Here is a 23,617-nt window from a genome sequence, read left to right on the forward strand (position 1 = left end):
CGAAAATCCCTATTGATTTACTTGTTTTTACAAGGAAATAAAATGTGAAAAAAATATTTCTACATCCCATAGCCTTTCCTAGCCACTTCAGTTTTTCTCCCACAGGTCTAACACTTCTGAAAAACCAATACAACGCCCTCCCGGAACCATATATAAAGCTAAACGAACCGTTCACTGGGTACTTATCCGTACGAAAATCCCTATTGATTTACCTTTTTTTACAAGGAAATAAAATGTGAAAAAAATATTTCTACATCCCATGGCCTTTCCCAGAAACTACAGTTTTTCTCCCACAGGTCTAACACTTCCGAAAAGCCAATACAATGCCCACCCATAACAATATATAAAGCTAAACGAACCGTTCACTGGGTACTTATCCGTACGAAAATCCCTATTGATTTACCTGTTTTTACAAGGAAATAAAATGTGAAAAAAATATTTCTACATCCCATGGCCTTTCCCAGAAACTACAGTTTTTCTCCCACAGGTCTAACACTTCCGAAAAACCAATACAATGCCCACCCATAACTATATATAAAGCTAAACGAACCGTTCACTGGGTACTTATCCGTACGAAAATCCCTATTGATTTACCTGTTTTTACAAGGAAATAAAATGTGAAAAAAATATTTCTACATCCCATGGCCTTTCCCAGCCACTTCGGTTTTTCTCCCACAGGTCTAACACTTTCGAAAAAACAATACAACGCCCACCCGGAACAATATATAAATCTAAACGAACCGTTCACTGGGTACTTATCCGTACGAAAATCCCTATTGATTTACTTGTTTTTACAAGGAAATAAAATGTGAAAAAAATATTTCCACATCCCATAGCCTTTCCTAGCCACTTCAGTTTTTCTCCCACAGGTCTAACACCTCTGAAACACCAATACAACGCCCTCCCGGAATAAAATATAAAGCTAAACGAACCGTTCACTGCGTATTTATACGTAACAAAATCACTATTGATTTACCTGTTTTAACAAGGAAATAAAATGTGAAAAAAATATTTCTACATCCCATGGCCTATCCCAACCATTTAAATTTTTCTCTTACAGGTCTAACACCTCCGAAAAACCAATACAACGCCCACCCGGAACCATATATAAAGCTAAACGAACCGTTCACTGGGTACTTATCCGTACGAAAATCTCTATTGATTTACCTGTTTATACCAGGAAATAAAATGTGAAAAAAATATTTCTACATCCCATGGCCTTTCCCAACCATTTAAAATTTTCTCTTACAGGGCTAACACTTCCGAAAAACCAATACAACGCCCACCCGGAACAATATATAAAGCTAAACGAACCGTTCACTGGGTACTTATACGTAAGAAAATCCCTATTGATTTACCTGTTTTTACAAGGAAATAAAATGTGAAAAAAATATTTCTACATCTCATGGCCTTTCCCAACCATTAAAATTTTTCTCTTACAGGGCTAACACTTCCGAAAAACCAATACAACGCCCACCCGGAACAATATATAAAGCTAAACGAACCGTTCACTGGTTACTTATCCGTACGAAAATCCCTATAGATTTACCTGCTTTTACAAGGAAATAAAATGTGAAAAAAATATTTCTACATCCCATGGCCTTTCCCAACCATTTAAATTTTTCTCTTACAGGGCTAACATTTCCGAAAAACCAATATAACGCCCACCCGGAACAATATATAAAGCTAAACGAACCGTTCACTGGGTACTTATACGTACGAAAATCCCTATTGATTTACCTGTTTTTACAAGGAAATAAAATGTGAAAACAATATTTCTACATCCCATGGCCTTTCCCAACCATTTAAATTTTTCTCTTACAGGTCTAACACTTCCGAAAAACCAATACAACGCACACCCGGAACAATATATAAAGCTAAACGAACCGTTCACTGGGTACTTATCCGTACGAAAATCCCTATTGATTTACCTCTTTATACCAGGAAATAAAATGTGAAAAAAATATTTCTACATCTCATGGCCTTTCCCAACCATTAAAATTTTTCTCTTACAGGGCTAACACTTCCGAAAAACCAATACAACGCCCACCCGGAACAATATATAAAGCTAAACGAACCGTTCACTGGTTACTTATCCGTACGAAAATCCCTATAGATTTACCTGCTTTTACAAGGAAATAAAATGTGAAAAAAATATTTCTACATCCCATGGCCTATCCCAACCATTTAAATTTTTCTCTTACAGGTCTAACACCTCCGAAAAACCAATACAACGCCCACCCGGAACCATATATAAAGCTAAACGAACCGTTCACTGGGTACTTATCCGTACGAAAATCTCTATTGATTTACCTGTTTATACCAGGAAATAAAATGTGAAAAAAATATTTCTACATCCCATGGCCTTTCCCAACCATTTAAATTTTTCTCTTACAGGGCTAACACTTCCGAAAAACCAATACAACGCCCACCCGGAACAATATATAAAGCTAAACGAACCGTTCACTGGGTACTTATACGTAAGAAAATCCCTATTGATTTACCTGTTTTTACAAGGAAATAAAATGTGAAAAAAATATTTCTACATCTCATGGCCTTTCCCAACCATTAAAATTTTTCTCTTACAGGTCTAACACTTCCGAAAAACTAATACAACGCACACCCGGAACAATATATAAAGCTAAACGAACCGTTCACTGGGTACTTATCCGTACGAAAATCCCTATTGATTTACCTGTTTATACCAGGAAATAAAATGTGAAAAAAATATTTCTACATCTCATGGCCTTTCCCAACCATTAAAATTTTTCTCTTACAGGGCTAACACTTCCGAAAAACCAATACAACGCCCACCCGGAACAATATATAAAGCTAAACGAACCGTTCACTGGTTACTTATCCGTACGAAAATCCCTATAGATTTACCTGCTTTTACAAGGAAATAAAATGTGAAAAAAATATTTCTACATCCCATGGCCTTTCCCAACCATTTAAATTTTTCTCTTACAGGGCTAACATTTCCGAAAAACCAATATAACACCCACCCAGAACAATATATAAAGCTAAACGAACCGTTCACTGGGTACTTATACGTACGAAAATCCCTATTGATTTACCTGTTTTTACAAGGAAATAAAATGTGAAAACAATATTTCTACATCCCATGGCCTTTCCCAACCATTTAAATTTTTCTCTTACAGGTCTAACACATCCGAAAAACCAATACAACGCACACCCGGAACAATATATAAAGCTAAACGAACCGTTCACTGGGTACTTATCCGTACAAAAATCCCTATTGATTTACCTGTTTATACCAGGAAATAAAATGTGAAAAAAATATTTCTACATCCCATGGCCTTTCCCAGAAACTACACTTTTTCTCCCACAGGTCTAACACTTCCGAAAAACCAATACAACGCCCACCCGGAACAATATATAATGCTAAATGAACCGTTCTCTTGGTACTTATACGTACGAAAATCCCTATTGATTTACCTGTTTTTACAAGGAAATAAAATGTGAAAAAAATATTTCTACATCCCATGGCCTTTCCCAGGCACTTCGGTTTTTCTCCCACAGGTCTAACACTTTCGAAAAAACAATACAACGCCCACCCGGAACAATATATAAATCTAAACGAACCGTTCACTGGGTACTTATCCATACGAAAATCCCTATTGATTTACTTGTTTTTACAAGGAAATAAAATGTGAAAAAAATATTTCTACATCCCATAGCCTTTCCTAGCCACTTCAGTTTTTCTCCCACAGGTCTAACACTTCTGAAAAACCAATACAACGCCCTCCCGGAATAAAATATAAAGCTAAACGAACCGTTCACTGCGTATTTATACGTAACAAAATCACTATTGATTTACCTGTTTTAACAAGGAATTAAAATGTGAAAAAAATATGTCTACATCCCATGGCCTATCCCAACCATTTAAATTTTTCTCTTACAGGTCTAACACCTCCGAAAAACCAATACAACGCCCACCCGGAACCATATATAAAGCTAAACGAACCGTTCACTGGGTACTTATCCGTACAAAAATCCCTATTGATTTACCTGTTTTTACAAGGAAATAAAATGTGAAAACAATATTTCTACATCCCATGGCCTTGCCCAACCATTTAAATTTTTCTCTTACAGGTCTAACACTTCCGAAAAACCAATACAACGCACACCCGGAACAATATATAAAGCTAAACGAACCGTTCACTGGGTACTTATCCGTACGAAAATCCCTATTGATTTACCTGTTTATACCAGTAAATAAAATGTGAAAAAAATATTTCTACATCCCATGGCCTTTCCCAGAAACTACACTATTTCTCCCACAGGTCTAACACTTCCGAAAAACCAATACAACGCCCACCCGGAACAATATATAATGCTAAATGAACCGTTCACTTGGTACTTATACGTACGAAAATCCCTATTGATTTACCTGTTTTTACAAGGAAATAAAATGTGAAAAAAATATTTCTACATCCCATGGCCTTTCCCAGGCACTTCGGTTTTTCTCCCACAGGTCTAACACTTTCGAAAAAACAATACAACGCCCACCCGGAACAATATATAAATCTAAACGAACCGTTCACTGGGTACTTATCCGTACGAAAATCCCTATTGATTTACTTGTTTTTACAAGGAAATAAAATGTGAAAAAAATATTTCTACATCCCATAGCCTTTCCTAGACACTACAGTTTTTCTCCCACAGGTCTAACACTTCTGAAAAACCAATACAACGCCCTCCCAGAATAAAATATAAAGCTAAACGAACCGTTCACTGCGTATTTATACGTAACAAAATCACTATTGATTTACCTGTTTTAACAAGGAAATAAAATGTGAAAAAAATATTTCTACATCCCATGGCCTATCCCAACCATTTAAATTTTTCTCTTACAGGTCTAACACCTCCGAAAAACCAATACAACGCCCACCCGGAACCATATATAAAGCTAAACGAACCGTTCACTGGGTACTTATCCGTACGAAAATCCCTATTGATTTACTTGTTTTTACAAGGAAATAAAATGTGAAAAAAATATTTCTACATCCCATGGCCTTTCCCAACCATTTAAATTTTTCTCCCACAGGTCTAACACTTCCGAAAAACTAATACAACGCCCGCCAGGAACAATATATAAACCTAAAGAACCGTTCACTGGATTTATCCGTACGAAAATCCCTATTGATTTACCTGTTTTTACAAGGAAATAAAATGTGAAAAAAATATTTCTACATCCCATGGCCTTTCCCAGAAACTACAGTTTTTCTCCCACAGGTCTAACACTTCCGAAAAACCAATACAATGCCCACCCATAACAATATATAAAGCTAAACGAACCGTTCACTGGGTACTTATCCGTACGAAAATCCCTATTGATTTACCTGTTTTTACAAGGAAATAAAATGTGAAAAAAATATTTCTACATCCCATGGCCTTTCCCAGAAACTACAGTTTTTCTCCCACAGGTCTAACACTTCCGAAAAACCAATACAATGCCCACCCATAACTATATATAAAGCTAAACGAACCGTTCACTGGGTACTTATCCGTACGAAAATCCCTATTGATTTACCTGTTTTTACAAGGAAATAAAATGTGAAAAAAATATTTCTACATCCCATGGCCTTTCCCAGCCACTTCGGTTTTTCTCCCACAGGTCTAACACTTTCGAAAAAACAATACAACGCCCACCCGGAACAATATATAAATCTAAACGAACCGTTCACTGGGTACTTATCCGTACGAAATTCCCTATTGATTTACTTGTTTTTACAAGGAAATAAAATGTGAAAAAAATATTTCTACATCCCATAGCCTTTCCTAGCCACTTCAGTTTTTCTCCCACAGGTCTAACACCTCTGAAACACCAATACAACGCCCTCCCGGAATAAAATATAAAGCTAAACGAACCGTTCACTGCGTATTTATACGTAACAAAATCACTATTGATCTACCTGTTTTAACAAGGAAATAAAATGTGAAAAAAATATTTCTACATCCCATGGCCTATCCCAACCATTTAAATTTTTCTCTTACAGGTCTAACACCTCCGAAAAACCAATACAACGCCCACCCGGAACCATATATAAAGCTAAACGAACCGTTCACTGGGTACTTATCCGTACGAAAATCCCTATTGATTTACCTTTTTTTACAAGGAAATAAAATGTGAAAAAAATATTTCTACATCCCATGGCCTTTCCCAACCATTTAGATTTTTCTCCCACAGGTCTAACACTTCCGAAAAACTAATACAACGCCCGCCAGGAACAATATATAAACCTAAATGAACCGTTCACTGGATTTATCCGTACGAAAATCCCTATTGATTTACCTGTTTTTACAAGGAAATAAAATGTGAAAAAAATATTTCTACATCCCATGGCCTTTCCCAGAAACTACAGTTTTTCTCCCACAGGTCTAACACTTCCGAAAAACCAATACAATGCCCACCCGGAACAATATATAACGCTAAACGAACCGTTCACTTGGTACTTATCCGTACGAAAATCCCTATTGATTTACCTGTTTTTACAAGGAAATAAAATGTGAAAACAATATTTCTACATCCCATGGCCTTTCCCAGCCACTTCGGATTTTCTCCCAGAGGTCTAACACTTCCGAAAAACCAATACAACGCCCACCCGGAACAATATATAAAGCTAAACGAACCGTTCACTGGGTACTTATCCGTACGAAAATCCCTATTGATTTACCTTTTTTTACAAGGAAATAAAATGTGAAAAAAATATTTCTACATACCATGGCCTTTCCCAGAAACTTCAGTTTTTCTCCCACAGGTCTAAGACTTCCAAAAAACCAATACAATGCCCACCCGTAACAATATATAAAGCTAAACGAACCGTTCACTGGGTAGTTATCCGTACGAAAATCCCTATAGATTTACCTTTTTTTACAAGGAAATAAAATGTGAAAAAAATATTTCTACATCCCATGGCCTTTCTCAACCATTTAAATTTTTCTCCCACAGACTAGAAATGTTGAAGAGCAAAGCTAAGTGGTCACTGACAGAGTCCTTGGAGAGCATTTTGTCTTGTGTAAGAGGAGTCAGTTTTGTTGTGCTTAATGCCATTGGATGTACTCTCTTTCATTTCCTTCCTGCCTGAAATACTCGGGCAGCTATTAAAATCAAAGAAACTTTATAAAATACTTGAATGATCTTATAGTTGAATGATCTGCATTTTGATGCAGTTCAGCTATTCTTTTCACTGTGGCCTCAGCTGTGACGTATACATCACCCTGCAACAGCTTGGGCTAAAAGTGGATTTAAGGAGCGATTGCATACAGGTAGCAGTTGCATTAACACTGTCTCAAGAGATGCTGTCTTGCTAAAATCTGTGCCGACTGCCTACACGTAATCCATGTCTGAAGGGGAAAAAATTAAAATGTGTAGGAAGTTACAGAACTTCTTAGTTTGCAAAGGCATATTCAAAGAAGGTCTGTTGCTTTGGACTGAGCTGAACATGCAGCATGGCAAAATAATTGCAGTTCACAGTGCGATACAGTGATTAGAGTGTCAGGCATTAGATGGAAGACCTAGGTTTGAATCCATGCTCTGCTGTGGAATCCTGCCAGGTAGGCTGCCAGTTTCCAGGTGAGGCCTAGAGATCTAGCATTATAGCTGATCTTCAACCAAAAGAAATCAGTTCCTGGGGGTGGTGCTGCTTTGGAGGATGGGGTCTGTGGATTACACCTTATTGAGGTCTCTCAACTTCCCAAACCACACCCTCTCCAGGCTCCTCCCCCAAATAGCCAGAACTTTCCCAATCCAGAGCTGGCAACTGTACGGTCAGGTGACCTAGGACCGACTGGGTGATTTTACCATATATGGCCATGTCGACCCACCACCCTACCAAAATGGCCAATGATGGGCCTGGAGGGGGTGGGAAGGGGAGGGGCCCCTAGGGGTGTGCACACTGCTATGCTTCCCAACTATATTCTGCATTATTGCACCACTTCTGGTGTTCTTTGAAGCCTGAAGAATGTTTCAGGGGGTTCTCAATGGTAAAAAAGTTGATAACAACTGATTTTAGAAATGAACAGCTAAAAAGCATTAGAAAATGTGTGTATATAACTGGAAATATCAATCCAGCAACGTGACAGCTATTTTTAATGACTTCTCACGTGTTGTTTTGGGGCACACCAGCCATTACCTCTAATGCAAGCGTGTTATTATTAACACAGTTGTTTATTGCTGTTTCTGAAATTCTTTTGCAAGATCTTAGATGTTTAAACAGATTCTCTGTGAAGGTCACGGAAACTTCACTGACCTTTCCCCTGATTTCATGTACACAAACATGCCAAGAGTATTCTCAAGAAAGCTGTGATTCTGGCATCGCTTGCAGTCATTTTAGTGTGTTTTTTTCCTAATCAACCCACATAGCTCGTTCAGCAGTTCTGTTTTGTGTAGCTTGCCTGGTAATGATAATTGAATTCTATTTTTATTTTTTTTAAACCTGTAAAAGCAAACATTGTCTGGCTTCCCCTTCAACTTGAAAAGGAACCAGTAACACTGACTGCATGAAAAGAGCACTTATTACATTAATTTCTGGCCTGTTCTGCTTGTGTGACCTTTCTGAGGCAGGCTGTTGTTTCTTGCGTGCAGACTGGTTATTCTTAGTCCTCTTGGGAAATTAAATTTAATAATGACCTCAACACAGTGAAGATCTTTGGAGTCTGATAGTTCCTTCAAAATTATGACAGCTTTGTGGAATTTGAGCCTTGTGGATGCATATGAATTGGCTTGTCTGCATAATGTATAATCTGTATCACTTTTTTTTAAAATAGGGAAATAAAGGCAAAAATCAGCTAGAAAGTTCTGGAAGCACTGATTTGGACAGTTCCCTGTCCAGCACTCTGAGCACTACAAGTAAAGTAAGTGACACGACCACTGAACTGGAAAACACACTAAGGGGCAGCCCAGGTTGCAACGTTCTGATTTGCTTTGGGCTTTTCTGCATTCTTATTTGCCTTGCATGTTTGTTCCTGTTGCTTTGGGGTTCTTTTCCGTTTGGCATATGTTTTGCTCCTCTTTCTAGATGTCATTTTGATATTACATTGCTTTATGTCCAGCATATCTCTCTGCACATTTAAAGTAAGCAAAACCCATCTGAAACTGGGGAAGGAGGACTCCCAAAGCAATAAAAACACACCAGTAAGAAAAATGAGAATCCAGAAAAGCTCTTTCTTGGTATGTAAGTGAATAAAGTGAATAATATATTATTATATAACTAGTAATCAAGCCCGCTGTAATTAAAATACAGCGGGCGCTAGGGAAGGGAGCGCGGCTCGCAGTTGCTTCCTTGTCGGCAGGGCAGGAATCGGCCGGGCCAATCGGCAGGCGCAAAGCGCCTGCCGATTAGCCCGGCCGATGGTCTGTCCGGAGGAAGGGGCCAATCGGCACCCTTCCTTATCCCAGACAGAGCCCGCCCTAACTCCTCCCACTAAGCCCTTACGGCTTTATTTAGTCCGCGGCGCCCGTGGCGCCACGGGCTATGTTAAGATATACTGTAGTGTTTTTTTTTTCCTGTTAAGGAAACAAAGTGTTGTTTTGCCTTTATCATGTACTTGCTAAACAAAGTTATTTGGCCAGTTTTTGTAGTTTCCCTACTGGTGAGTTCTTAACTATCATTTGGGGAGGGATTTTTGCATGGAACAATCTTGCTGTCCCTCCCATGGCAAAGACTGGAGCGTCTGGGACCCACATCCCAGCTCACTACCTGAAACGCCTTGTAGTTCTCCCCATCTTAAACCGGATGAGTGTTCAGCTTGGATTTTCTGCAGCAACATTAACCGTGGTTGGGTTCAGCTTGTATAGAAGATAAACAACAAAAACTTGTGATCTTTCTTGTGATCTTTCACAAAAGTTGACAACAATTAATTTAGGGTAAAATAATTGATGCTGGGCCATCACTTCCAGCAGAAATTATTGGATAGCATGCCCTCTCCGCATGCAGATGTTTGGTAGACTTTGAGCCATGGGAAGGGGCATTGAACGAACGCAATGTTTCTTCTACCATGTTTTTTTCTACATTATGCACATCAAGGGTAAATGAGGGAAACAGGTGACAGTAGAGTTCTTAATGAAAACATATATGCCAGTGATGAACAAGCTTACAGTCTGAGCAGTTTAAAAGTTATGATTCCTATGGTGTATAACAGGGGTAGTCAAACTGCGGCCCTCCAGATTTCCATGGACTACAATTCCCAGGAGCCCCTGCCAGCATTTGCTGGCAGGGGCTCGTGGGAATTGTAGTCCATGGACATCTGGAGGGCCGCAGTTTGACTACCCCTGGTGTATAACGTTTAGACGTGAAACCCTTTCCACCGACAGGAAACGTCCCTGGGTGAGAAAGAACTCCTTCCCCCAGAGTCCCCATTGAAGGCGACCGGCTCCATAGACGATATCTCCAACGGACCTGAGAGCCCTCCTGCTGACCAGACGGCCAAAGCCCCTTGCCAGGGCTTTAGACGGCGAGCAAATACCCTGAGCCATGTGCCCACCGAAAGCCAGGAGTCTCCGGAACCTGCTGAAGCGTCGCCTTCTGTTCCTCAGAGGAAACTTATGAGGTATCATTCCGTGAGCACAGAGACTCCTTACCAGCAAAAGTAAGACCGGGTTTAAAACAGGACATTTGGAGGGAGAAATTTGGGGAAATGTTATAATGCCCTTTCCCGAGCAGATACGGCAGGCATTTTAGCGAAAAGAGGCATAGGAGCCTTCTTACCTTGGAGTAAGATCTGCGACATAAGCAACCGCAGCATGCTCGGGGACTTGAAATGCCTTTTCTTATTTAAAGATTTAATGTTTAAATTCTCAGAAAATGTCAGGAAGGATGTTTTTCCAGTTCAGTGCTGGGAAAAGGAGACGATGAAGCCGGCTTCTTGAAGCGTCTAAAGATGCTTTTTGATTGAGGACACTTCTGTCAGCTGGATTAAAATCCAGTAGCATCTTAGAGACTTACAGTATTGGGTGAGGGGTAAGCTTTTGAGATCTCCTTTGGTCTGTCTTTCATATTAAAGTACCTGCTCTGTGGGGATCATGATTAGGGTTGTCACTTCCAGCTTGGGAAAGCCCTAGGGCAGGGGTGGTCAAACTGTGGCTGTCCAGGTGTCCATGGACTACAATTCCCAGGGGCCCCTGGTAGGGGCCCCTGGGAATTGTAGTCCATGGACACCTGGACAGCCACAGTTTGACCACCTCTGCCTAAGTAATATGGGAGTGGTACCTTGGGAGGGAAAGGCATGATGTCTTTCTAGCGCTTGCTCATCTGGAGATTCGTTATAATTCTAGGAGAACTCCAGGGCCCACCTTGAGGTTGGGAACTGTAATTGTAGGACAGCTCTTCTACTGAAGAGAAAGACTCTTATCATAGATCAGAGGCTGGAGTTCCGGCAGGGGATTCTATCTGTGCGGAGGTTCCTGTTTCCTTAGAGAAGGATACATGTGCCAAAATTGATGTCCGGCATGTCCTTTTAGATAAGAGGAGGGAAGAGGGCAAAATTTAGGACACTACCCATAGATAAAGCATGGTATGGAATAAAAAGGCTTTTAAAGCATTGTTGTTCTCAAACTGGTGAATGGAGATCAGGCACCTTGGTGGTTTTCCCCAGCAGATTCCATGAAGCTACACGTTTGTCAGCAGTGTTTTTACTAACTCACTTCTAATGTTGCTCTTCTGCCAATATTCTTCATGTGTTTGTCCTCGAAACATTCGCATGTCTGGTCTCCATGGCTTGCTGACACTGATGGGACCGCCCCATTCTTCCGTGCTTTCCCTCTGTTGTTATACACTGATTGTGTTTGTGCAAAACACACCAGCTCGTAATTAGGCCTTGCCGTTTTTCCTCCCTATACAAACAAGGTTAATTAAAAACAAATAAAAGAAACCTGCCTGAGACCAGAGAGTTACTGGGGGGAAAGGAGAAGGGAGAGTGAAAGAGAAAGGCTGCCTTCAAAAGGAATACACAGCCTGGGTTTCCTTGTTCCTTCTTTGAAACTCGCTCGTTCGTTTCTAGATGGCTTTTTCCTTGGAGTTTTGGTCTCGGGTTATTTGCAGGGAACGTTGGTCATGAACCTGTTTCCAACATGTAGATGCTGGCTTGACAGAAGTTAATTTTAGGCCTTTTCTTTCATGGCTTGCCTTGTGACACTATGACCGTTTACGCACTGGAGGTCTCTTGCCGGGCTGAAGGCTGGAGTTTTAGTTGTGGCAGGTTGCCCCACCTCTTTCTGCACCCACATGGGGGAGCATTTGGCCCGGTGCACCTCATCCGCCCCTGATTTGTGCTCCTGCATGGGATCTGGGGCAATGAAGTTCCCAGTGCATAAACGGTCTATGGGGAGACTTCCTTAGGATACTGTGGGGGTGTTTTTGCTTAGAGCGAACTGAAGAAGTGGGAAGAAAATAAAGAAACAAGAAAACACACCTGCTTGCTAACCACACTGCTGTGATGTCTTCACACTGAACAACTTGCGGTGCTCCAGGAACATACCATAAGACAGTGTGGTGTAGTGGTTAAGAGTTGGACCAGGACCAAATCCATGTTGAAATTCCCACACTGCCATGGCAGATTGCTTGGCATTCTCTGGCCAGCCGACCTCACAGGGTTGTTGTAAGGATAACATGGAAGGAGGAGAACAGTGTAAGCTGCTTTGGCTTCCCTTTGGAGAGAGAGTTGCTTTGGCTTCCCATTAAATGAAGGAAATAAATACTGCTAATAAATACAATCAAGTGCCCATTGCCCTGACCTCAGCAGTGCATAGAGTGCATGCAGCGCGCCACTTTGACACTTCCTCCGTGTCCAGAGCAGTGGTTATTTAAAGCGTAGATTCTCTATATGTTATGAATGTTTTCCAAGCTGAGCACAGACTGCAAGGAACTTGAATGTGCCGTTGAGTAGGTGCAAATGTGCTTCATAAAGGACATGCTTGCATTACTTTCCAGCATTGGACTCAGGAGCACATCCCTTGCCATTAACATGCTGCAAAACGCTCTCGGTGTATTGCATCACAAATCCTAATTCTGCATTTCACCCACACCCATTCTGCTGGGTCCTTGTAGGTATCGTTTAACATGCAGGATTTGAATGCATAGAATAGACTTTTCAAAGCTCTGGTCAGGGGACCCTATGGGCACTGATGTAGACTAGGCACATGTAAAAGTGGAGGAAATCCGACAATCTAACAGGCGCTGGAAACAGGCTTTGCATTCCAAGTGTAATTTGCGACATTTTTTGAATGATCAGCTCTTCATGAAGGGAATGGAAAAACAGTTCCATCAAAAAGGGCTGCAACCAGCTCTCTCCAGCAATGAGGGCGATATCAAGGGCACATCTTCTTCAGGGCTGCTCTTTTCTCTGTTACGAAGTCATTGCCCCTGTCCTGTGTCCCCAGCTCAGGCAGTTAGCCCAGGGCCATCTTAACACCACGACAGCCCACGGGCAAAGCACCACACTGGGGGCCTACCCACACAACCACTCACAGGAACAAAAACATAAAGCAGGGGTAGTCAACCTGTGGTCCTCCAGATGTCCATGGATTACAATTCCCATGAGCCCCTGCCAGCATTTGCTGGCAGGGGCTCATGGGAATTGTAGTCCATGGACATCTGGAGGACCACAGGTTGACTGCCCCTGACGTAAAGCATCAATCAAATCAAACACATTGGTCGGTACCTCCAACAAAAGCAGTGTTTAAACTTTTGAAAACACAGCGTACAGCCAAGATGAATCAACACAGCTTGTCCATCCACATATCGCTTTGCATGCTGAAAGGTTTCCAATGTCAAATGCCCTGAGCCGAAAGGGAGGGCAATGTTATAAATATCATTTTTTAAAAGTATCACAGGCCATTGATTAATTGCTTAATTAATTAAATTTGCATACCGCCCTCCCTTAGTTAACCTTGAACATAAACAAGAACAATACATCAGACTCAGTGATTATAAGGAAATAAGACAATAATAATAATAACAACAGTAAACAGAGAAATAAGGCAGCCAACATGCTGTCTGAAGCTCTGACCATGAGGCTGGGAGTTCGATCCCAGCAGCCGGCTCAAGGTTGACTCAGCCTTCCATCCTTCTGAGGTGGGTAAAATGAGTACCCAGCTTGCTGGGGGGTAAACTGTAATGACTGGGGAAGGCACTGGCAAACCACCCCGTATTGAGTCTGCCATGAAAACACTACAGGGCATCACCCCAAGGGTCAGACATGACTCGATGCTTGCACAGGGGATACCTTTACCTTTAAACAGAGAAATAACATCCTAACAGGGTACAATATTCTAACATCCATCCATACATGGGGCCCCTATGCTTGTGGGGTCCCCAGGCAACTGCCCAGAGTGCCCCTTTATTTAGCCCCCAACACTGGGCTTGCTATTGCATGGCATTGCCATTATTGTTGCTTTCCCGAGGACTGGAAAATTGGCGTGGGCGTTCAGGGAATTCTCCCAGACATAGGGAGAAGTCATTCAGTCTGGCATCGTTACACGTTGTCTGCCCTAACTTATTGTTCTGTTTGCCTGTCGGCCTGTCACATGCTCCATGCTGCTGGCATTTCTGCTATTATTCAGCATCAGCCCGACATACTTCATGCCAAGGCAGTGGCCTTTAATTTTAACTCTACCGTTTTCTGTAATTTATCAAGATTCTTTCATTATTTTTTCTTTCTTTCTTTCTTTCTTTCTTCCTTCCTTTCTTTGATTTGTTTTTGTTTTGCCTTCCTTCTGGCTTTTCCCTGCTGGAATCCTTGTAAAATACGAACGCATCTGCCAGCAGCTCCAAAACTTCTTCTGATCAGTCTTCAGCCGCTCCTCCTCCTCCTCCTGCAGCTCATCTTAAGCCCTCGGTTTCCTCGCCCAATTTCCTTAAGCATTTTAGGAATAATTCCAGCGGAGAGCAAAGCAGGCAAGCGGTGGCAAAAAGGTGAGAGGGGTAGAGTCTTGTGTACAGTTGGCTGTGGATGAGTTTACAAGCATGCATCCCTCTCCCCCTGCCCCCCCCCCAAAATCCCAGCACATTTCCATTAGACTCTCAAAAACGCCTAGTCCTCCAAAACTCATCTGCCATTTCCCTACATATCTTACCTGTGGCCTAAAAATTGTTTAATATTTAAAAATTTTTAAAGACCAAAACAGTTGTGTTAAAATGTCACCACCTGGGTCACGTGGAAATGATTCTTCTCTGCCAGGCTTTCTCAACCAGAGTTTCATGAAACCCTGCAGTTTCTTGAGTGCCCTGGAAGGGTTTCCTGAATTTTGTATATATTTTTTAAATTTGTTAAACATTTGTGTGATAGGACCATATATGGTCATATCAATCAACCCATCCACCCCTCTCAAAATGGCCAATGATGGAGGGGGCGGGAAGGGGAGGGGCCCCAGGTGGGCATGTAAACATCTCTCTTTCTCAACATTATACTCCATGATCTTGCCAATTCTGGGGTTTCACAAAGCCTGAAGAATATGTCAGGGGTTTCTCAGCAATAAAAAAGCTCAGAAAGGCTGCTTAAAGCCAACAAACAAGCAAGCAGCTGTTTACAAGCATGACGCAAGTTTCAAAATGTAAAAACTAACCAAGTGCAAAAATCAATTCAAGCCGTCTTTGTTGGCATATAAGCAATAAGGTAATATACAATCAGCAATACAGCTACAAAGTTTTGACATAAAATCATACCATTTATTATTTTCTATCACATCAAATAATTATAGCAACACAGAGGAACTTCAATACAATTTCTGCTTCTTCTTGATATGTATTATCAAGAAGAAAAAGAACATTAAGGTAGGGCATTCTCCTAGATATACCATATTTGTCTGTGTATAAAACGACTGGGCATATAAGACCTCCCAACATTTCCACTCAAAATATAGTTTGTTACATTACATTACAGTACAGCACTATGGGCCACTATGGGAAGCTATGTCTTTCCCAGCTGAAGTGCACCCGGCGTATAGGACGACCCCCCGACTTGGAGGCATGGTTTTCAGCAGAAAAAAGTAGTCATACGCCAGCAAATACTGTATTAAAATAGGATTGAAACAAAGCATCTGGAAAAAGGAGCACTGAAAAAAACACAAGAAAGGATTTCAGCACGGTCCCTTGCCCATGGGCAATACCTATCAGAATAAGTTACACCTTGATGTTGTCTAAATAATATGGTTGATGGACGGATATTAGTTTAAAAAAAATTAAAAACTGCCCAAGGGGAAGAAGCAGAGAGGAAAGTTGAACATGCCCACCCATGATAAGCTTTAAATTGCACCTGTTTCTCAACTTCACAGAAAACCAGAAGATTCAAAAACAAACAAACAAACAATGTTGGTCCATAGTAATATCCCTAAACTGGAGCTTGTAATACTTTTGTAATACCCAGCCCAAATGACCCTTTGTGCGAGTGCTTGAATTCTCCATAGATTCAAATGAGTAGCCATGTTGGTCTGAAGTAGCACAATAAAATCAGAGTCCAGGAGCACCTTTAAGACCAACAAAGATTTATTCAGTGCGTGAGCTTTCCAGTGCAAGGTCTAACAAAGAGTGCTTGGACTCAAAAGCTCACGCCCTGAATAAATCTTTGTTGGTCATAAAGGTGCTACTGGACTCTGATTGTATTGGGTTCTCCATATGTTTTTCTCAGGATGGGTGTTTAAAAAAGCAGGCCAAGTGGTATGTGCAGAAGGGGGAAGGATCTGTAGGCCATCACTGTGAAAGGCCTCTCCTTCTCTCTGCATTCTGTGTGGCAATAGAAATCCAGTCAAAATCGCAGTGCCATCCATCAGATGTGTCACTCAGTCCCGTAGAGTAGCGATCCCCAACCTGTGAGCCATGGACCACGTGTGGTCCGTCGACTAATTGGAGGTGGGCTGCGAAGGACACCTTCTCCCCCCCCCCGGCCCTTTACAACACACTTTGGGTGTCATTGTCTCCCATCACTCCCAGATGGGACTATCTCGTTGCAGAGAAACAAGCTCAGGGTTCCCATCGATTTGTCATTGTCATGAGTTAAAATTTCCATGAAAAGAAAATGTTCCTTATGTTCAGTGTTGTGGCGTGTCTGTATCTTATTTTGAAGGGATGTTTAAACATTACCATAGCGATCAGAGAGCGTTAGGGCAGTGGTTGAGAGTAGAGGAGTAAACTACCCCCTCAGTAAAATTGTCAAGCGTTGAGTGGTCCCCGGTGATAAAAAGGTTGGGGACCACTGCCGTAGAGCTTCTCTTTCCCCCTTCTTGTTTTTTAACACTGAGCCTGGTGAAGCATTCAGAAGGACGTAAAAGCCAGCACGTGGTTTTGGCTTTTGGATGGTAGTGACTGTCTGCTTCCATTAAGTCTCCCGCACTCATACCCCATGTCACAACATCTTTCACTTGCCTTTCTGTATGGTGACTCGTGCGCTAATAAATTATATATATGCAAACTGACATCAGCTGTTACCGCAATAAAGGGAGAAGGTTCAAATAGGAGTAAAAAACTTCCAGCATAATGGCATTTTGCTTAATCCCATCTCATCGCATCAGTAAATCCCTGGTTGTTTTAGATATGTCACGTGACCGACATAGGAAATGCTTTCACGTGTAAATTGTTGTATGTGTCATGAAATAGCTGTTTGAATAATTATCATCATTTATACACCATTTTCATGTTGTTGTTTTTCTACACTGGGCTTTCTCGACCAGAATTTTGTGAAATCCTGGGGTTTCTTCAAGGACCTGCCAGGGTTTTCTAAATGGGTGGGAGGTAATTAATTTTTAATAGAGTTTTTAAATTGGTTAAGCATTTTTCGGGTAATATGGCCATATATGGTTATGTCAACCTGTCCCTCCCCTCTCCAAATGGCCAATGTTGGCCCTGGAGGGGGTGGGGGAGGGACCCCCAGTAGGTGTGTCCACAACTATGTTTCCTTACCATATTCTGCTCGATCACGTCACTTTTGGGGTATCTTGAAGCCTGAATAATGTCTCATAGGTTTAACAATGGTAAAAAAATTAAGGAAGGCTGCTCTACATGAATGTCCTTTCCCCATAACATTTGAAATTGTCCTTATTTACAAGGGAGTAAGAATATGAAAACGCTAGAGGGCGTCACCCCAAGGTCAGGCATGACTCAGTGCTTGCACAGAGGATACCTTTAACTTTACCTTTAAGAATATATTAAGAGCCTCTTGTGGCGCAGAGTGGTAAGGCAGTGACATGCTGTCTGAAGCTCTGACCATGAGGCTGGGAGTTCGATCCCAGCAGCCGGCTCAAGATTGACTCAGCCTTCCATCCTTCCGAGGTTGGTAAAATTGAGTACCCAGCTTGCTGGGGGGTAAATGGTAATGACTGGGGAAGGCAAACCACCCCGTATTGAGTCTGCCATGAAAATGCTAGAGGGCGTCACCCCAAGGGTCAGACATGACCCAGTGCTTGCACAGGGGATACCTTTACCTTTAAGAATACATTTGAATGATCACTGATGAGTGACAAGGTGTATGTTGAGGGAATTGATTGAACCTCACCCCCGAACCACTGAAAGCATGTTGAAGTAGTCATATGATTGCTTCCCCATAAGTTCACATTCTGATATTTTGCATTTCGGAAGGAGCATTCACAAAGCCAGTTCATCTTGCAGCTGGTAGAGGAAAGAACTCAAAACAGTATTAATTCAGGGTTTTCACATCAGAATCTGCATGTAAACTACCATTGCTAATCTCCAGATGAACTGCCCAGCTCAGAAAACAAGATTGTACATTTTTGCTCGAATTGGAATAAAACTCTGAAGTGACCTTCAAATGTGTAAAAAATACATGTATAAAACAAGAAATGTAAGCAGCTCCAGATGGACATTTCAAAGTAAAACTACTAGAATACCTACAACAGGCTTTCTCGATCAGAGCTTTGTGAAACCCTGGGGTTTCTTGACGGCCCTGGAAGGGTTTCCCAAATGGGTGGGAGTTAATTAATTTTTAAAATTTTAATTTGTTAAACATTTATCAGGTGACGTGTTGACATCCCCCCACCCCGGCCAATGATGGGCTTGGGGTGGGTAGGAAATTGATGGGCCCCAGGTGGGCGTGTCCACAGCTCTGCTTCCCAGCCATATTCTGCACAATTCACCACATCTGGGGTTTCTCAAAGCCTGGAGAATGTTTCAGGGTAAAAAAGTTGAGAAAGGCTGCCATACAGGATTACTCTTTGATTTCTTATTGTTTTTTAACTCCCACAAGTATTATTTTTTGTTGGTGTGTTATAGACACTATTGTGTTTACGTGTGTTTTCAGTTCTCTTTTGTTTTTAATTTTCCTCGGCGTATTTCTACTCCCTTATTCCGAACCGCCCCTTTTTGACTACGCTCTCAGCACCTCCTACCGTTCTGCTCTGCGGAAAAAGCTTCACTCTTCCTCTTCTGTGCCAAACTTCTTAAAGTTTCTGGCTCCTGTAGATGAAAATAACACCTCTGACTTTAGGAACACAAAAAGGTAGGGGCCTCTTTCTGCGTCTGCAGCTGGCGAATGTGTGATTCAGAGACATGTGCTTCAGAATCTGATAAAATGGTGTCTGTTTGAGAATGTATTGTTCTGCTGTCGTCAGAGTGATGAGAATTAGAATTTCATACAAACCCGTTTCACTGTATTGTCATCTGTGTTTTTAAATAATATTCGTGATGCGGTAAAGACGGCAAATCTGTTTCCAAGGTTCTTTAGCTCCAAGTAGTCCCTAATCTGCAGTTGGCAACCCTATGTACAGTTCATACTGTACATAGGGTTGTACAGTATGAACTGTACATAGGGTTGCCAACTGCAGATTAGGGACTACTTGGAGCTTATGGGGGGTGCAGGGTTTGTGGAGGGGAGGGTCTTCAGTGGGGTATAGTACCATCGAGTCCACATTCAAAAGCGGTCATTTTCTCCTGTTCAACTGATCTCTGTCACCTGGAAATCTGCTGTAATGTCAGGGATATCCGGTACCACCTGGAGATGGGCAACCCTAACTGTAGATCCCCATAATTAAATTTCGACCATGAGATACAGTGAGCAGGAATTGATTGGTAGACCTGTGGTGTGGCTTTTCCGACTGAGGGGAAAGCAGTCCTCACATGCCATGAATTCAAAGCGTTTCTCAAGCGCTTCTCAAATGATCAAAGAAGGAGAAACGCAGTTGGAAACCAATAAGAGAACGGAGCAGAGCTTACCTGAAGAAATCGCAGCAGGCCGCATAACATTAATAGCCAAGGTCCATATCAGCATATAAATAAATAAATAAACAAACTTAACATAACTTGGGTTTTGTCATAGAAAGAACTGAACGTTATTCTTGAATATTATTTTCACGTACAGCCTGCATTTCTCTCAATGGTCCTGTTATTTATTAACATTTGGCCATGCAGATCTGCAGAGTTTGCGTGTTATGGAAAGCCTTGGTTTGCCATCACATGACCCTCTCTATGGAATCTGTAGACTCATTCAAACACTTTGCCCTTTGCACGCAGCCAGCTGATTAATGATTTTTGGTTTCATGGGCAGCCATTGGTCATCCTGATGTCCAAATTGTGGCTTGCTCACTGCCTTGCAAACCTGGATGTCCTACAGTAGTTTAACCCTGGTTTGTGTATACAACAATGGCTTGCCAAGAAAGCTAGCTGTATGTGAGGAGAGGAGGAGAGAACTCCCAAGGTGAGGAATCCCACACGATCGTTCACAAATGCAAGACTTATTGTTTACTTAACACCTGGACCAAGTCAGCATCTGTGGAACTCAAAACTTGATTACTGGGGATCTTATGCTTAGTGCTGTTACTATACCATTATACTAAACAGAAAGTGACCTCAAAAGTAGTGTTACATGTTGTGGATTCCTGCAAAAACTGGGCTTTGTAGTGCTCATATGGCCACTCGCTTGATGTTTCATCTTTCTAAGGTTGTCCAGGGACCGAATATGTACCTGGAGTTCGATCAGGGGTCCCACCCTAGCTGAGCATCCCTTGTAACATAATAACAACTAATGCTGATTGTTTGGCTATGCAGATTTTATTGGGGTGATAGTTTGTTTCGGCCATCTTGTGGGTCCCTATGTGTACTGTTATCGTTTTAATGGGTTTTGGGGGGGGGGAATTGTTATGGTTTTAATTGTTAGCCACCTTGAGGCGACAAAAGTTGTGAGAGGCGGGATATAAATCAAATAAATAAATAAACAAACTTTACATAACTTGGGGTTTGTCATAGAAAGAACTGAACGTTATTCTTGAATATTATTTCTCTCAACGGTCCTGTTATTTTTAACAAATATCTTTTAAAGTCCTGCAGTTTTTGTATTATTTATGGATTCTTACTGAGGATACTTGAAGGATTTGGTTATTCATTATATTGATCACAAAATGCACAGCTGTTATACAATACTTTTACAATTATTGCTCCAGCAATCCAAGAACATGTTTTCCCCCTTCTCTGCTGTTAGTGACTACAAGCCCAATTTGGGTGAAGCAGATTCCGCCTATGAAACCCCTGTGAGGACCCGCCGGCATTCCTGGAGACAACAGATATTTCTGCGGGTGGCAACACCGCAGAAAGGATGTGATTCTCCCAGCTGGCATGACGGTAAATGCCTTTGGCAGACAAAGATCCACCCTAACCTGTAATGCAGATAAGGGGGTTACTCTTTTGTAGGTTTTGCTTTGCAGCACGGAGAGATGTTGATATTATCCATTTCTCAAAATCATTTTATTTATTTATTTTCCATTTATACCTTGCCTTTCTCCCCAGAAGAGAACTCAAACTGACTTATGTCATTCTCCTGTCCTCCATGTTACCATTAAAACAATCTTGTGTGGTACATTAGACTGAGAGTTTGTGATTGGCTCAACATCACCCATCTAGCTTCTGTGACCAAGTTGGGATTTGAACATTGGTCTCCCAGATCCTGTTTCAATGTTTCAGATTCCAAATTTTTCAGATCCAATAGGACTAAACCAAAAAATAGCCCTATCTTGGAGCTGATTTGCTTTTTTGTAAAGCGCCGTTTAAACCAAGCTGCAGGAAAAGGCAGCACAGAGCTGTACTTGCAGAGAGCGATACGCTCCCTGCAGGCACAGGGATCGCAGCTGGATTGCGCTAGCAGGAAGCACTCAAATTCCCACTGACCCAGCTGATCTTGGGCTGGCTTCTCCTACAGCCCAATTTATACAGGTCTGCAAGAAAAGCCTGCCATAGCTCAGGCAGTGGGAGCTGATCCTCAGGCTGACTTCTGCAGTCCCTTTAAAGTTTAAAGGGACTGCATAAGCCTGCCCAACAAACAGCTGTTTTCAGATCTACCTGAAATCCTAAAATATATCCAGGATTTTCTCACTATTCTTCCCCCCTTCCCCTGTTTTCCTGAGAAAACCCAGATACATCTGGGAAGCCAAAATGTATCTGCAAAATATTGATCAGTTTTTCTGATATATTTTCAGCTTGGGTAGATCTGAATGCACACCCCTAGCCATGCACTTGAATTCCTGTTTCATCTTTTATCATATACACTAGATGGTGCTGTTTCTCCCAGCTCTGATTGAAAACATTAATTTTGTTTTACTTACTTCCCATTTTCGCAATGGGTCAAATGTATCTTAAATGTGGTATTTAATATATAATAAACAGCGGAATTACTTTGGGAGTGGAATAACTCTTTTTCTCTAACAGTTTTCTTTTTAATCAAGCAATTTGTGTTTTTCCCCCCAGTAGGAACAAGAATATTACTTATGTTTTTAATTCCTTGAACAAAGTTTGAGTCCAGCAGCATCTTTAAGACCAAGAAAAGGTGCTGCTAGACTCAACATTTGGTTGATACTAATGGTTGGTTGATACATCTGGTTTATACTAATGCAGCTACTCACCTGAATCGGGAGTGGAGACTTACCGGGAGCTCCGTGTTGCTGCCGCGGAGGAGCGGAGCCCGGCAGCGAAGAAAGAGGCGCGTCTCGGCTGACGCGCCTCTCAGGATTGCCTGAGGGGGTGGGGCTGCAGAGGAGTAGTACGCCTCTCGGGCGGGGGGAGGAATAGGCGTCTCCGACGCCTATTTAAGGGGCTGGAGCATGCGTGCTCGGCCTCTTTCCTTCGGCGCGCAGCACGGGGAAGCTTCTTGCTCGGAGCTGCGCAGAACTCGAGGCAGGCTTTACAGGCCAAACTGCGTAGGCGTGCCTGGGAGTCGGGAACCTCCCTAATCCGCCGCAGGTTGGGTGGTAAAAGTCTATGCTGGTAGTTTATGCTGGCATAGACACAGAATTCATTATATTAATTAATATAAAAAAAAAAAAAACGGTCAAACAATTAAACGGAGAGGGATCAGCGGGGGACATTTGATTGGGACATTTAATTGGGGCGGATTAGGAAGGGGGAGCCTCTTGTGGCGCAGAGTGGTAAGGCAGCGACATGCTGTCTGAATCTGTCTGCCCATGAGGTTGGGAGTCAATCCCAGCAGCCGGCTCAAGGTTGACTCAGCCTTCCATCCTTCCGAGGTCGGTAAAATGAGTACCCAGCTTGCTGGGGGGTAAACGGTAATGACTGGAGAAGGCACTGGCAAACCACCCCGTATTGAGTCTGCCATGAAAACGCTAGAGGGCGTCACCCCAAGGGTCAGACATGACTCGGTGCTTGCA

General features: G+C 41.9%; 1 protein-coding gene across 7 annotated transcripts in view; it reads left to right on the plus strand.

Annotated features, from left to right (window-relative positions):
* The first annotated feature begins 10,440 nt into the window (after positions 1 to 10,440).
* The window catches only part of LOC143819747 (TBC1 domain family member 1-like), a 40,905-nt gene continuing 27,728 nt past the window's right edge, over positions 10,441 to 23,617 (plus strand). Inside the window, exons 1-4 of one of the 7 annotated variants that reach the window (XM_077301674.1) lie at positions 10,441 to 10,614; positions 14,787 to 14,936; positions 19,348 to 19,467; positions 21,442 to 21,581. In XM_077301674.1, coding sequence (XP_077157789.1) covers positions 10,571 to 10,614; positions 14,787 to 14,936; positions 19,348 to 19,467; positions 21,442 to 21,581 — 454 coding nt within the window. In that variant the 5' untranslated portion in view covers positions 10,441 to 10,570. The remainder of the gene's footprint in view (positions 10,615 to 14,786; positions 14,937 to 19,347; positions 19,468 to 21,441; positions 21,582 to 23,617) is intronic. The other 6 variants (XM_077301675.1, XM_077301677.1, XM_077301676.1 and 3 more) reach the window with 6 other exon arrangements.

Source organism: Paroedura picta, chromosome 10 (genome assembly GCF_049243985.1).
Source record: "Paroedura picta isolate Pp20150507F chromosome 10, Ppicta_v3.0, whole genome shotgun sequence".
Classification (NCBI taxonomy): Eukaryota; Metazoa; Chordata; class Lepidosauria; order Squamata; family Gekkonidae; genus Paroedura; species Paroedura picta.